Source organism: Plecotus auritus (assembly GCF_963455305.1).
Source record: "Plecotus auritus genome assembly, chromosome: 9".
NCBI lineage: Eukaryota > Metazoa > Chordata > Mammalia > Chiroptera > Vespertilionidae > Plecotus > Plecotus auritus.
In genome coordinates this window covers 127,150,385-127,165,871 of record NC_137783.1, presented here as the reverse complement: position 1 = coordinate 127,165,871, position 15,487 = coordinate 127,150,385, and the positions used below count along the sequence as shown (strand labels likewise).

The 15,487-nt window shown below is 40.7% G+C and overlaps 1 protein-coding gene across 2 annotated transcripts in view; it reads right to left on the bottom strand.

The window, feature by feature from the left end:
- Positions 1–2,219: 2,219 nt before the first annotated feature.
- NELL1 (neural EGFL like 1) overlaps positions 2,220–15,487 on the bottom strand; it is a 721,145-nt gene continuing 707,877 nt past the window's right edge. For both annotated transcript variants that reach the window (XM_080687783.1, XM_080687782.1), the window contains 3 exons: positions 6,585–6,761; positions 4,027–4,251; positions 2,220–2,696 (listed from right to left, as the gene is read on the bottom strand). In XM_080687783.1, coding sequence (XP_080543909.1) covers positions 2,646–2,696; positions 4,027–4,251; positions 6,585–6,761 — 453 coding nt within the window. In that variant the 3' untranslated portion in view covers positions 2,220–2,645. The remainder of the gene's footprint in view (positions 2,697–4,026; positions 4,252–6,584; positions 6,762–15,487) is intronic.

Genomic DNA, 15,487 nt, shown 5'->3' with positions numbered 1-15,487 from the left:
ATTACTTGCAATGGAGGTGTCATGGTGGCAAATTCTTTCAGCTTTTGTTTGTCTGGGAAACCATTTATTTCTCCTTCATATGTAAAGGGTAACTTTGCTGGATATAAATTATCCTTGGCTTATGGTTCCTCTCTAAATATTTTGAATATTTCCTTCAATTCTCTCCTATGTTGTAAAATTTCTCCTGAGAAACCTGATGGTAATCTAACCGGGTTTCTTTTGATGCTTATTGGGTTTTTGTGTATGTGTTTTTTTTTCTATCTTTGCCCTGAGAATTCTTTGTCATAAATATTTTAGTTTGAATACAAGGTCTTTTTACACTGATATGATTAGGTGTTGTATTAGCTTCCTCTATTCTCAACTCTGGTTCTTCCCCAGGCTTGGGACGTTCTCATTAATTTCACTTTGAACAGGTTCTCTGTTCCCTTTCCCCTTTCTTTTCCTTTGGTTTATCTAGTTGATCTTTCTACTGTAGTCACATAGTTCCTGTAGAGACCGGTCTTTTTCCCTTCCCTTCCCTTCCCTTCCCTTCCCTTCTTTTCCCTTCCCTTCCTTTCCTTCTTCTCTTCTCTTTCCTCTTCCTCCCTCCCTCCCTCTCTTTCTCTCTTTCTCTTTCTCTCTCTCTCTCTCTCTCTCTCTCTCTCTCTCTCTCTCTCTTTCTTCCTTTCTCATGTCTGTTGTTTTCTTTCTGTAGTTTCAATATATTTGGTAATGAACTCATTTTGTTCCTGAGCTCATTACTCTGCCCTTCTGTATTTCTTGTATATCCTTGAGTTTCTTCATAACTGCAGTCTTGAATTCTGTGACTTTAATCACATTTTTTCATGAGTCTGAATTTATTTTCTGAAGACTTCATTTTCTGTCTGTGCTTCCAAGTTATCTTGGTTGTTTAAAGCAGTTGATGGATATTTCTCTGTTGGTGCATTTGAGGTAGTGCTCTCTTTTCTTATTTAAATATGTTTACTCTCAATAATTCAGCAGGATGATAGGTATTTCCTTTTGTTTTCCAGTAGATGCTGTTACAGCCCAAGTTTTTGTTTTCTCCTTCATTCACTAATTTGTGCCTCTGAGATCTCATGTGGAGCGGCATCACAGCAAATGCCGTACCCATTGGTGTGGTGGGTGTCTCCCCTGAGACCAGCCTGCCTCCTTTATAGGCCACCATCACTGTTGTGGAGAACTGGTTTTGTGAGCTCTCAGAGCTCCCTCCTTTTTCTGCAGTGTTTTTGGCTTTATAGGTCTATGCAAGGACATGTGGAGGACAGGAGGCAAGTTCTTAATGTCATGGCCCCATCCCCTTCATTTATGGCTTTCAGTTCTGTTGTTTTGTTTACAGCTTTCTAGCCACTTTTGTCACAATGGAGACGTGAGAAGGGAGGTGAAAACAGCTTCTGTCTCTCTTACACTCCAGGTTGTACTGTGAGGACTCCTGACTCCTCTTCTGCACTCACTGGAGCCATGGTGGGTGCTCAACAGCACCTGCAACCACCTTCTTTGTCTTTCACTTTGTCCTCCTGCCCCTACCCACTCCAATATGCTCACCTTCAGATGTCCTAATGCATAGATCTTCCAGACGTGTTTTTGTGTTGAGTGAGTCATATTATCTGACTTATAAACTTAAGAGGAGAAACAATACAATATTCTCACTCTGCCATGATTCTATTGTCAGGTTCCTAAATAGTTTTTTCTTAAAAGTGTCATCTTCTACCATGTAGAGGTTGTATAATTTAGTGATCAGTAGCACTAGGCAGATATTAGGTAACCTGGTTATCAGTCCCAAGGTGCAAATAATCAACTAGAGCTGAACAAATTGGCTGACCAGGAAATATTAATTTACTTTTCTGTAATGGAGAAATAGTAACATTCACCAACTCCTGTTTCTCATCAGGAAAGTCCCTCGTAAGTTTTCAAATATTATATAAAACTGATGCACACATACTTTCTCTTTCAATGCCAAAAAGATGCATTGCTGTTTCTAAACTGTGGCTTAAGATGTTGTTTCACTTTGTCTGGTAGAGGGAGTAGAAAGTTCTTTTTATAAAAATTATTTAATTATGTGTGGTCTTTCTCCTCTCTTTATCATAATTGCTTTCAGCTTGTTTTAGCTGAATGACTGGGCATCTAAGTGTGTTCAATGGTTTGAAATATCAGTAGGATGCAATTAGACTCTACATGCATATTTATCAATACATTTCACAGGGATCTCAATACTAAGTGGATGGGACAAAATCACCACAGGCAACTTTATTTGTAGAATTTGTTCCAAAAATTAAGAAAAAATAAATAAATGGAGCAGAGTCTCTATTATGTTAGTACACAAAATAAACCAACAAAAAAATACATCAACGTTTACAATGGGATCATTTAAATGTATTTGCAAATGATCTGATTAGGGAAACCTGATTTACAACACGGGCAACTTCTTTAATAACCATGGACTGAAATGCACTGCACTGTAGGTCACCTAGACTAGTTAGCAAGAATGAGCAAAGTGGCAGGTCCAAGAGGCAACCCCCAAACACCTTCCTTAGATGGAGACTTTGGTAACTCTCTGCGGTAAAAATCACACCAACTCCTGTTCTTCATCATGTTGGATGGGCATTTGTCCATTTTTCTCCCATGATGATGAGTCCACTTTAAATACCTCAGTTATTATGGAGACACTCCAAATCCACCGAACAGCAGACACTTCCATTCTGTGCACAAGACACAAGCATTAGCCAGTTGAGACACAGGGTATAAATAAATTAGCAGGATGTACTTTTGTATTCAAAATAAGCATCTACATTTGAGACAAACTCCATGAATGCTTTGGAGAAATTACTATGGAAAGAGCAGGAAGGAAGAATGTCTGAGCTCAAAGCATATTTGGGACTTTCCCCTTTATTTCCAAATTATTCACTGGACTTATTCCAAATGAGATTGTTTGCAAAAACAATTTTCTAAAAGATAATAATTTACCATTAACAATGCTATCCAAAAGTACCCGAAGGGTTCCAGAAAGGTTGGCATATTAGGAAAAAATATACAGTCTCTCATGGTGACAATGAAAGGCATAAATGATAAAAAAAAAATTCCTTAACATGTGTTAATGTAAATATACCTTTACAACCCCTGTAAGTAAATCGCAGACCTAATCTCATAGAAATAATAATAAGTAATAAATCTCCTGTCATTTTGTTTGCTGGGCAGCAGGTACACATGGAACCATGGCCCTTTGGCTACATAAAGTTTGACAGGGCTGTATCTTAAGGTGATATTTTCTGGAAAAGAGGGAAAAAAATCCCCATTTATAAGACCATCAGAAAACAAGCTGGGAACCTTCCACTGGAGCCGAGGCAAGACTTGATAAAACCAAATATACTAGTATTGTTAATAGCCTTAATCACGGGAATCTTAAACAGATGTTTTCGCACCAATTTGACACTGCCTCACACCCTCCTTCAGGTCAGCTCAGGTCACAGCTCTTCAAGAGCTTTGAAGGGAGGAAGGAATCAGTGTTTAATTTTAAAGACATAGGAGGATACCTCTTGGGAACTCCTTCCAAAAGGAGAGAAAAACAACTAAATCCTGCAGCAGAGGGTCACGTCCCAGCATTAAGCACCATGAGAATTAAACAAAGCAAACAACTTCACAGAGCACTTTTTTCCTAACTGTGACAGTTTCATGAAAGAGCTGGTAATATTTTCCAGGATGAAATGTCTTTTTTTGTTCCATTCTTTCTTTTTAATATATAGGTCAAAATAGCTTAAGTCAGCCATCATTGGGACTAGAGTCAATTGTTAAAATTCTGTAATTTAAAGGCAAGGGAGAGGACTATTCTATTCCATGTTCATTTGGAATTTGCCTTTATATACAGTGCAGCTATGATCCATTCAGACATAAGACCCTTGTGAGAAGTAAATGCTACTTCTGTTTCCACCACGGCCCTTGGCACCTGTGCATTCAGAAACCTCAGGAGTCGACCTCCTGCTAGTGTTCTCTGGCAATTGTGTGAGGCATGGTTATCCCGGGACATCCAGTTACCTTGCACTTGCAGGTTGTACAGGGAGATCCAGCCATTGTCCATACTGAGCCGCTAAGCCTTGAAACCCCAGAGCTATCCAGGCAAGTTTTCCTGATGTCGTAGGTGATGCTATCAGCCAGGCAGGGGTCACTGACACAGCGGGGACAACAATCCCCTTCCAAGGTGGCTGAGTACTCACAGCTCAAAGTGGGGCACGCGAGTGGCCAGCAATCTACCTCCCCTTCCTGTAGAGAGAAAGCCAAAAATGCTTCATCATTGTTCTTATGCACAATTCTGTTGCTTAAGAGAGGGGAAGAGGCACGATGATTCTCATCATTGTTCCTACTGAATATTCCCACTTTAGCACCATTGTGAATACAATGTGCCTCTTCCAGGGTACTTTTTTAAAAAATATATTTTTATTAATTTTTTACATAGAGGAAGGGAAAGGGATAGAGAGTTAGAAACATCGATGAGAGAGAAACATCGATCAGCTGCCTCCTGCACACTCCCTACTGGGGATGTGCCCACAACCAAGGTACATGCCCTTGACCGGAATCAAACCTGGGACCCTTGAGTCCGCAGGCCGACACTCTACCCACTGAGCCAAACCGATTAGGGCATTCCAGGGTACTTTTGATGACCATCTGTACTGTAGCCCCAGAAAGAGTTAGGTCTGATGACTGTGTCAATGGCAGCCTGTAATTATTTTGTATCGTACTAGTTATCATCATTATCAATCCAACTCCACAGTAAGTTTTGAGCTTTCAGGTTGTGGGCTTAGTTTTGGTCAATAAATGCCAATCAAATGAATGAACTAATGGTAAGGTACTGGCTAGTGTGCAAAGAGAAATTCCTTTCTTTGGAGGTCAAAGGGAAACCCGAAGCACTGTAATACTGCAACCATGAGTTGCTAGTATCAAATTTAAAGTTAAGGTTGGGCAAATTCAGGAGAACCATTTCACAATGCTCTTAAATGTGCCATGTAACCAGTGGACTTCCTATATTACACTTCAAAGGAAGTGTTCACACATCTCAGAACCTGGTCACTGGGGCTCCACTGGCCCACAGTAGAACCGTTTCTCTAGGTAGCTGCTTCTTCTGTTATCATGGCCCTCATGTCTAATTATTTGGTCAGCTTCACAAGGCTATTGCCTTTGATCAGCTTCATGATGGACCATGCTTACCAACCAGAGTCTGGCACAGGCAAACTCTTCAATGAATATTTCTTAAATATGACCTACATTATTCTTCAGTAATTATTTGTTCAATTGCTTCAATTTTCCCCATAAAATAGTAAACTTAGGGCTAGGGATGGAAGAGGAGACATTTCTGAAATTTTGCAAAAATTTCATGTCTAAAACTAATACCAATTGTTCTGAATGTCTGATGATTGGCATCTTAAAAAGGAAATGGAATTTTCTAGACTGATTTGCATGCTTGTTCCCTAGTTGTGTTGTGTTTGTCCCTGGATGGAAGTGTGAAAAAATGGCTATGATTTGAATTTAGCTCAGTTATACTCTTCAGTAGTAAAAATGATTAAGAAGGATGTGTTCTATTAAAATTATCTGTACATTAACCAGGAGATTTTAGACAATCCAATAGAAATTTGAAGCATAATTTCTTCCAATACTTGTTTCCACATAGTATCCCTAGAGTGAATCAAATAATTAACTATGGAACGCAGCTAATAGTTTCCATTACAAATTGACTTAGTTACGACTTAGCACCAATGGCTATGTATGACTCCTCACAGAGGAAACATCATTACTTAGATAATAAAGTATCCTAACAGTCTTTATATTCTTGGAACTCTTTGTTTATAGTATAATTTAAAAATAGAAATTAAGCATTTTCTCTGGACTATCTCAAATCTGATTATACCATTATTATCCCTATATTAAAATCTAAATTAGCATTTTTTCTTTATGAAGGTTTAGCATCTGAAACACATTTTTCAATCTAGGAAATATGAACAATAGGAATTATTGTGCAGTAGGTACCATCTCTGTGCCAAATATTATATTTTCCCTATATCTCTAATATTCATAACAGCCCTAAATATAGGTAATGTTCATCCATTTGTGTACATTGACATTTGTAAGAATTTATTAGTGAAATGCTAACACTTGCCCAAGTTAATCACACAGAGCTAGCACATGGGAGAACCAGGATTCGATTCTTGGCTTCATGACTCAATCCCTGACATTTACGTTCTCTCCCATATTGGAACTTTTAATGGGTATGTCCCAAGAAATGAAAGATTTGGCTCTATAAGAATGGTATGTCAAGGTTTTGAGACTTTTTATCAAAAAGGGATTTTTCATTATATGGATTGCTAAAAAGTAGCAGTTGTGAACTAACATAATAACTTGGGTCAAATGTGTCCCTTAATTATGTTCTTTTTGTCTCGTACAGTGTTTTAAATAGTGGAATCTGAGTGTCTTCAGGCAAAGCACATACTCCTTAGCGACAGAACCCACATTCCCTGCACAGGATTACAAACAGCAGGAAATGAAAGCCCCTGGGCCACCCTCAAGACCAACAGGCTAACCCCCTCGGAAGGAAGCTGACATACCAGGCAACGGCACTGCTGGCAGCTGTGAGTCCAGTTGTCTCCACTTCGATAGAGCTTGTGTCCATTTTGATCTAAACACTGACTCGTGACCCTGGTGTCACACTCCGGGCAACAGAAAAGATCAACGCTTGGATTCTGGCAATCACAAGCTGTCCGTCGGCAGAATATCTTCCCATCCTGTTTAGAAATGAGGTTAAGGAGGTTTCATCATGAGGGCTGTGCTGTGAAAATCAAACCTCAGTCTTTAGAGAGCTCATAGGAAACATTTCTTACAGTCACAGTATGCCCCCGGCCACCTCCTGATTTTTCAAAAGCGATGCACAGGTGTGTCTCCCATACACATGCCCTTTTCTTTCCCTGACCTTGCCTGCAAAGCGGCCTGAGTGAAAATGGAGACATTTGTAACTTTAAAAAAAGGTCAGTGTATTTTTGGAAACTTTTTTCTAAGTGTTCTTTAGAAATCATATTTCTAGAAGTATCATTTCTAAGAAACATTTGGGATAAAAAAGAGTTTCAAAAAATAAACAGATAAGAATGCAAATATGAACAAGAATTCGAGTTCAAAATCATGATATTGTACTTTTCCCAGTTCATAATGATACGGACTAACACATTCAAATGCATTCATCTAATTTTATCTCTGCCTCAACTCTGGGAGGAAGTCTGACCATCCCCTTTTACAGGAGAAGCAACTGAGGTTTAGAAGGGCTAAATGTCATTCAGTATCACAGAGGTAGTGATTCTCTAAGCAGCACCTCCAGGTCTCTGGTTTCGTAACAACCTGTCTTCTACAAGACAGTCTTTAGGTTATCGCTGGGGGCTATAATCGGGTGCTATCTTGAAGCAGTTTGGTCCCCAAATTATAAACACAGTAAAATTTCTGCAGTAATAGCTCTGAAATTATAAAGGTACTCTATAATGATACTTTTAAAGAACTGAGAGTCAACAGCATTCAGATATTAAGACTGAACAATTTTCAGCATATTTCTTTTATGTCTGTTGTTCATAGTAACTTTTCACCTCATACAAGGAAGCTGAAAATGCAAGGTGAGACCTGTGGTCAACCATTTTTGATTATAACTGCTTTGCTGGGTATTTACAAAACCATAGAATCTCAGGGCCAAGGGTACCTTAAAGTACACATAATGAAACCTCTGACCTATACTTTAATCCTTTCTAAGGCAAAAATATTCAAAAGTCATCAAGCCTGTGCTTTGAACCTCTCCAGGAACTCACTGTTATGGAAGTCATTTAAAATATATTTCTCTGTACATGTCCAAATGATAAAAATTGGACTTTTTGTTGCCTCTAATCATTGATCCTTGTTCATAGCCTTGGTAATCACAGAACTACCAAACCCATTGTTACATTTCAAATCTTCTGTTTTTAAAAGAAAGCATTTATGTATCCACTGAATCTTCTCATCTCTGGATTAAAGATCTCCAATGTTTTGACCAGTCCCCAAAATTTTGAAATCTATTGTAGTTGCCTTCTTCAACAACTTTGAGTATTTCCAATAATATTACTAATCTACCATAATTTCAACACTTATTTTGTAGCACACATTGTGGTGTCTTTTCTATGCATTATCACATTTAATCCTAATAATTATGTAGAGTAGAAATTTGTATCTCCATTTCACACAAAAAAAGTAGCTCAGTTAGAGAACTAAATAAAATTCTTCAGTAATGGTCTGACCAACACAGAGTGCAGTGGGATTCATGGTCATCTTATTTTAAGTGCTGTACTTTCTTACTTTCTCTGGCTTGTCATAGTGTTGACTTATATTGAGCTTAATGAAGACTAAAACCCCATTGAGTCCTATCCCATCTTGCACAGTTGGTTGTTTGGAGGCAGAAATTGTAAAACTTGATGTTTATCCATACTGTATTTCACCTTGTTACATCCATTTCATCTCTGCTGCCTGTCACAATGATTTCTAAATGCTGTTTCTGTCATCCACCATATTTTGTCCTTCTTCACAGTTTAGTGACATCTGTAAACTTGATGGACTTTCCCTCAAGGTCTTCATTTACTTCATCAATGACAACGTTGAATAAGACAGGACTTACTGATATAAGCTTATAGTCAACTAGAGTGGCAATCTTTAATTGCTTTACACTCTTTATGGAGAATGAAAAGGATATGTACTAGCTACATATATAATAACTTAACAGGTTGAAAAATGCTTTCTCTCGAATCCTATGCACCAGATCTATTATATAAGAGATGGTAAGAAATAGGGAATGACATCACCGCAGAGTGAGAGACTCTGTTGTTTCTTCCCTTAAATTTACAATTTGGATTACTTTAACACAAAAACACCTGAAAGACCTGTGCCTCAGGGCATCTGAAGGTGGGTGTATTGGAAGAGATGGGGGGCACCATGGCTTCACTGAGTGCGGCCGTGGGAGAGGAGTTGGCTACCATCCTCACACTATGGTCTGGAGTGTAAAAGGGGCAGAAGCAGTTTCCATCTCCCTTACTGTCCTCCCCATTATAGATGTAGCTGGGAAGCTTTAAACAGAAAGGTGGAGTCAAAAGCCATAACCCAAAGGGGGTAGAACCACTAGATCATGAACCTGCCTCTTCCCCAAAGGCCTTGGCAAAGCCAAAAACAGCTGTAAAAGAAGGTAGCTCTGGGAGCTAGCAAATCGGTTTTCCACCACCTGCCACATTCCCCCACCACAATGGTGGTGCCCAATAACTGAGTTGAGCTGGTCACAGACAGCACACCAACCACCAAGGTGAATATGAGGCACTCTTCGTAACCAAAGCAATGCAGCTACACCAAGATCCAAGCAGCACAAAAAGTGTGCTATAATAATACCTACTAAAAACAAATAAAGCACTCTCCTTACCAACATGCTGAATTATTGAGCAAACCAGTATTTACACAAGAAAAGAGAGCACTACCTCAAAATGCACCGACAGTGAAACAATCCATCAAATACGAGAACAACCAAGATTATATTGGAGTAACGTAAGAAAATAAAAAGTGTCTAGAAACCAAGTTCAGAGTCATGAGCTACTGTGGTTTAAATAACAGAGAACTCAAGATTGCAGTCACAAAGAAACTCAACGATATACAAGAAATGAAGGCTTTCCCAGACAAACAAAAGTTAAAAGAATTTGCCACCACAAAAACTGCATTACAAGATATGTTGAGAGGAGCTCTCTTATAGAAACTAAAGACAAAATTATAGGAAACTCTGAGTAAGATGATTAACAGACACACAGAAGCAGGAAACTGCAAATGTACTTCAAAATAAATTACTAAACTATTACAACATAAAGGTTAAGTGGGAAAGAGCGTTAAAAATGCTGTAACTACATTAATTTGATAATGAATGTACAACATAAAAAGGGATAATTTGTGACAAAATCATCAAAGGGGTGGAGGAAAAGGACTGAGCAGGTACAGGTGAATGAAGATACACTGCAATTAGAAGAAAAAGGATTATTGTATGTACGAGACATTTTACACAACCATAATGGTAACAAAACAAAATTCCAGAGCTAAGGCCCAAACACACACAGAAAAATGAGAGAAAACCATCAAATTACAATAGAAGACAGAGTCATTAGAGGAAAATAAATGGAGATACAGAGCAACTAGAAAACAAAACAAAAGATAAAATAGCTGTAGTAAGTCCTCATATATCAACAATTATCCTAAATGTAAATGTAAGTCCATCAATCAAAAGGCACACAGTAGCAAGACAGATTAAAAAAAAACAAGACCTAATTATGTCACCAATAGGACACTCAGCTCCAAAGACAAGCATAGGTTCAACAAAGTGAAGTCATGGAAGATACTTTAAGCAAATAGCCTCCAGAGACAAGTGGGTGTAGGGGTACTTAGACAAAGTAGATTTCAAGATACAAAAAGTAACAAGAGACAAAGATGGGCAGTTTATAATGATAAAGATGACAATTCATCTAGATGACATAACATCAATATATTTGCACCCAACTTGGGAGTACCACAATATATTTAAAAAAATTACTAAAGAGAGAAAGTGACAAAAAACACAATTATAGTAGAGAATCTGAATATCCCAATGATAGCAATGGATAGGTCACCCAAACAGACAGTCATTAAGGAAATATTGATCTTACATGACATATTAGACCAAATTGACTTAATTGATACTTTTGTTGTTGATGTGCATTCTCACCTGAGGATATTTTTTCCACTGATTTTTCTTTGGAAATGGTGGGAGGGAGGGTGAAAGATAGAGACATAAACTGGTGGCCTCTGCTTAGATCAGGAGCAAGACAAGATGCCCACTCTTGTCACTGTTATTTATCCTACTGCTGGAAGTCCTAGCTAGAACAATCAGGCCAGAGAAAGAAATAAAAGGCATCCAAATTGGAAATGAAGAAGTAAAACTGTCACTTTTTGCAGAAGATGCAATTATACGTATAGAATATTAAAGACTATTAGAATCCAATAAGTAGCTAATATGCAAAATATATAAAGAACTCATACATCTCAACAATAAAATAAAACCATCTGATTAAAAAATAATTGTTTTATTTTGTTGTTGAGATGTATGAGTTCTTTATTACATATTTTCATTAACCAATGTCACTCTGTTAAATTTAAATTTTAAAAAAGGGAAATAAAATAAAAAATGAGCAGAGGACCTAAAGAGACAATTTTCTAAGGAGGACATACAGGTGGCCAACAAATATATGGAAAGATGCTCAACCTAACTAATTATAAGGGAAATGCAAATCAAAACCACAATGAGATATCACCTGTCAGAATGGCTATCTTACCTAATAACAGAGAAACATGTAATTTGACCAAACCTCTGCTACACCCAAAGCCAATCAGAGTGAGTATGCAAATTAACCCAACAAAGATGGAGGTTAATTTGCATACATACCTGGGTCCTGGGAACCTCCTCAGCACCCAGGTCACTCCCAGCCGGCCATCGGAGGGGTGGAGAGGCCCCCTTCCCAAGCCTAAAGCCTCTTACTGAGGCTTTAGGCTTGGGAAGGGGTCGAGCTGGTGATGGGAGTGGCAGGGCCCCCTGCCCAAGCCTAAAGCCTCAGGTGGAGGCTTTAGGCTTGGGCCAGGGCTAAGCCTGGGATTGGAGGGAAGGGAAAAAAAAATCAATGGAAACATATTCTCAGGTGAGGATAAAAAGAAAAATAAAGAAATGTCATATCCTATGAAAGACACATCTTGAAAATGCCTAAAGAAAGTTGTCATTTTTTCATGGTGAAGGGACTGGAGTCTGTGTTGATGAAAATACCTTGGCAACTGCAGTGACTTGCAGTGCTGCAGCAGTGGGGTGATGGGGCTGGCGCCCTCCTCTGATCAGCCCAGTCACCTCCTGCAAAGGGAGGCCAGACTGTGGCTTAGGTCCACTCCCAATGGGGAGCGGGCATAAGCCATCAGTAGCACATCCCCTGAGGGCTTCCAGTATGTAAGAGGGGGCAGGCTGGGCTGAGGAACCCCTCTCCAGTGCACGAATTTCATGCACCGGGCCCCTAGTCTACATATATAAAACCCTAAGCGACCAGGTGACCAGCAGGTAGCTAGGACATGCACTGACCACCAGGGTGCAGATGCTCAATGCAGGAGTTTCCCCCTGGTTGCCCCATAGCGGGAGTGCCACTCAGCTGACAGATGGGTGCCAGATGCCAAGCTAATGGTTGGCGAGCCCTGCTGTGGACACTCCCCTTGCAAGTGGGTGCAGTGGTGCCAGGATGAGTAGGAGCAGTGCAGAACCCAGCCTGGCCTTGGGTTCCTCCCTGGCGGCCTGCCACTTTGATGCAGACAGTGGGCTGGAGCCTGACGAGCTGGTGGGTAAGGCCAGGCTGCAGCAGCGGGGAGGTCCATTGATCCCTACAGGCCAGGCCAAGTGACCCATAATTATCAATAAGACAAGAAATGAGTGTTGGTGAGGATGAGGAAAAAAGGGAATCCATGTACTCTGCTGGTGGGATTTAAATTGGTGTAGCCACTATGGAAAACAGTATGGGGGTTCCTCAAAAAATTAAGTATATTGCTACCATATTAACCAGCAATATCTCTTCTTGGCATCGATCTGAAAAAATGGAAAACATTATATATATATATATATATATATATATATATATATATATATATATATATATATATAAAATTCCTGCTAGAGGACCGGTGCACGAAATTCGAAATTCGTGCATGTCGGGGGGGTTGTCTCTCAGCCCAGCCTGCACCCTCTCCAATCTGGGACTCCTTGAGGAATGTCCGTTTAAACAGGCGGTTGGACATCCCTCTCACAATCAAGGAATGCTGGCTCCAAACCGCTCACCTGCCTCTGCCTGATTGCCCCTAACCGCTTCTGCCTGCCAGCCTGATCACCCCCTAACCACTCCCCTGCCAGCCTGATCAACGCCTAACTGCTCCCCAGCCGGCCCGATTGCCCCTAATTACCCTCCCCTGCTGGCCTTGTTACCCCTAACTGCCCTCCCCTGCCAGTCTGGGCACCCCTAACTGTCCTCCCACACAGGCCTGGTCACCCCCAACTGCACTCCCCTGCAAAACTGCCTGCCCTGCAACTGTCCTCCCCTGCAGGGCTGGTTGCCCCCAACTGCCCTCCTCTGCAGACCTGTTCCACCCTAACTGCCCTCCCCTGATGCCCTGGGTCCCCACCCCAACTGTCCTCTGCTGCAGGCCTAGTCCCCCCTCAACTGCCCTCCCCTGAAGGCCTGGTACCCCCCCAACTACCCTGCCCTGCTGGCCTGGCCCCCCCCAACTGCCCTCCTCAGCTGGCCTGGTCATCCCTAACTGCCCACAACTGCCCTCCTCTGCAGGCCATCTTGTGGCAGCCATCTTGTGTCCACATGGAGGCAGCCATCTTTGACCACATGGGGACAGCCATCTTGTGTCTTGGAGTGACAGTCAATTTGCATATTACTCTTTTATTAGATAGGATGTTCATTGCAGCTTTATTCACAAAAGCTACAATATGAAAACAATTTCAGTGTTCTTTGATGGAGGGATGAGTGAAGAAAAAAATGAAACATATATTCAATGAAATACTACTTAAACATAAGAAAGAAGAAATATTGCCATGTGCAACAAAATGGATGGATCTTAGAGTATCATGCTAAGTGAAATAAGTCATATGGAAAAGAGCAAGAGCCATATTATCCTATCTAATAAAGAGGGAATATGCTAATTGACTCTCACATCGTCCCAAAGGTGGCAGTGCTCACAGCCAATAAAGAGTGACTATGCTAATCGACTGCCCTGCCCTCAAAGATGGCGGCACCCACAGCCAATAAGGAGGGAGCATGCTAATTGACTGCCCCACCCTCAAATATGGTGGCACTGACAGCCAATAAGGATGACATATGCTAATTGACTGTCACACCCTCAAAGATGGTGGTGCCCACTGGCACGCCTGCCTCTGGAGTCCCCCAGTCCCCTCAGCCCCACAGCCGCCCAGGGCTGGCCTGAGGCACAGGCAAGCCTTGGATGGTGGCAGTCCAGACACCCAGGGCCAGCCCAAGGTACAGGAAAGCCTCAGAAGGTGGCTGCCCAGCTGCCCAGGGCAGCCTAATGCTCAGGTAATCAGGGCCAGCCAAGGCTTGCGCTGCCAGCAGTGGCAGCAGCAGAGGTATGATGGGGCATCACCTTCCCCTGATCACCAGGTTGCCTCCTGCCCCTGAGTGCTCCCGGACTGTGAGAGGGGGAAGGCCAGGCTGAGGGAGCCCTCTTTAGTGCATGAATTTTCATGCACCGGGCCTCTAGTTTCAGTCATATATGGAATATAAAACAAAAAGCCACAAACAAACAAACTTTACAGATACAGACAGAAGAATGTTGATTACCTGAGAAGGGGGTAGGGAAAGGTCAAAGAGGGAAAAGGGAGTTAAATACATGGTGACAGGAGACTAGACTTCAGTTGGTGAGTACACAATAGAGTATACAGATAATATGTTATAAAGTTGTAAGCCTGAAATTTATGTAATGTTAATAGTAACATTAATCAATATTACTCTAATAAATTAAAATAAAAAAGACAAGAAATCATAATGTTCCAAAATACTACAGGATGAAAGATTTATACGTTCGTGGAAGAAAGACCATTCCATGATGTGACCACTGTCTGAGCTGGACCTGCCACCTGGATCCCGGGCAGAATACAGATTGTTTCCCTTAAATCCCTCAGAGACAGCCTGATTGACCCCTCCCTGTGCCCCATGGGGTGCTAGTTCCTGCAATAGTCTTTTGCCTTACCCTGAGAAAGCATGGAAGGTGTTTTTCCCCTTTTCTGGGGTGAGTCACATCCCAGTACCCCTATCCATCTTGCCCTGTCCTATATAACCCCTTAGAATATTCTGCAGTGGTGCAGCTGATATCTATGTCATCTTATCACCAAGCAAGATGAACTTCTTATGTATATTCCCTTAAGAAACAATGTAATGCTGGAGTTGACAGCCCCTTTCTTGATCTCTTGGCTCCTGGGAAATTTTACATAATAATATATATATATATATATATATATATATATATATATATATATATATATATATACACACACACACACACACACACACACACACACACACACACACACATACACACACACATATTCATGTATGTGTGTTTCTGGGAAGAGAGCAACTCATTGCTTAACTAGAGTTGAGTTGAATCGGAATTCAGCTAGTCTGAACAAAGAAGTGGCTAGATCCTAGGAATCTTCCAATAGAGTAATGGCTTATAGTTCATATACCATTATTTTTAGGTCACTAATATATTTTGCTCACGTACCCATTGTCTAAAATGACTCCCTAAAGGTTTACTTTAATCAACAGAAGCTAAGAAAAGCAATAATAGCTATGACATGATACGATGTGGTCATCTCAGTGGGCACAATATTACTCCCTCC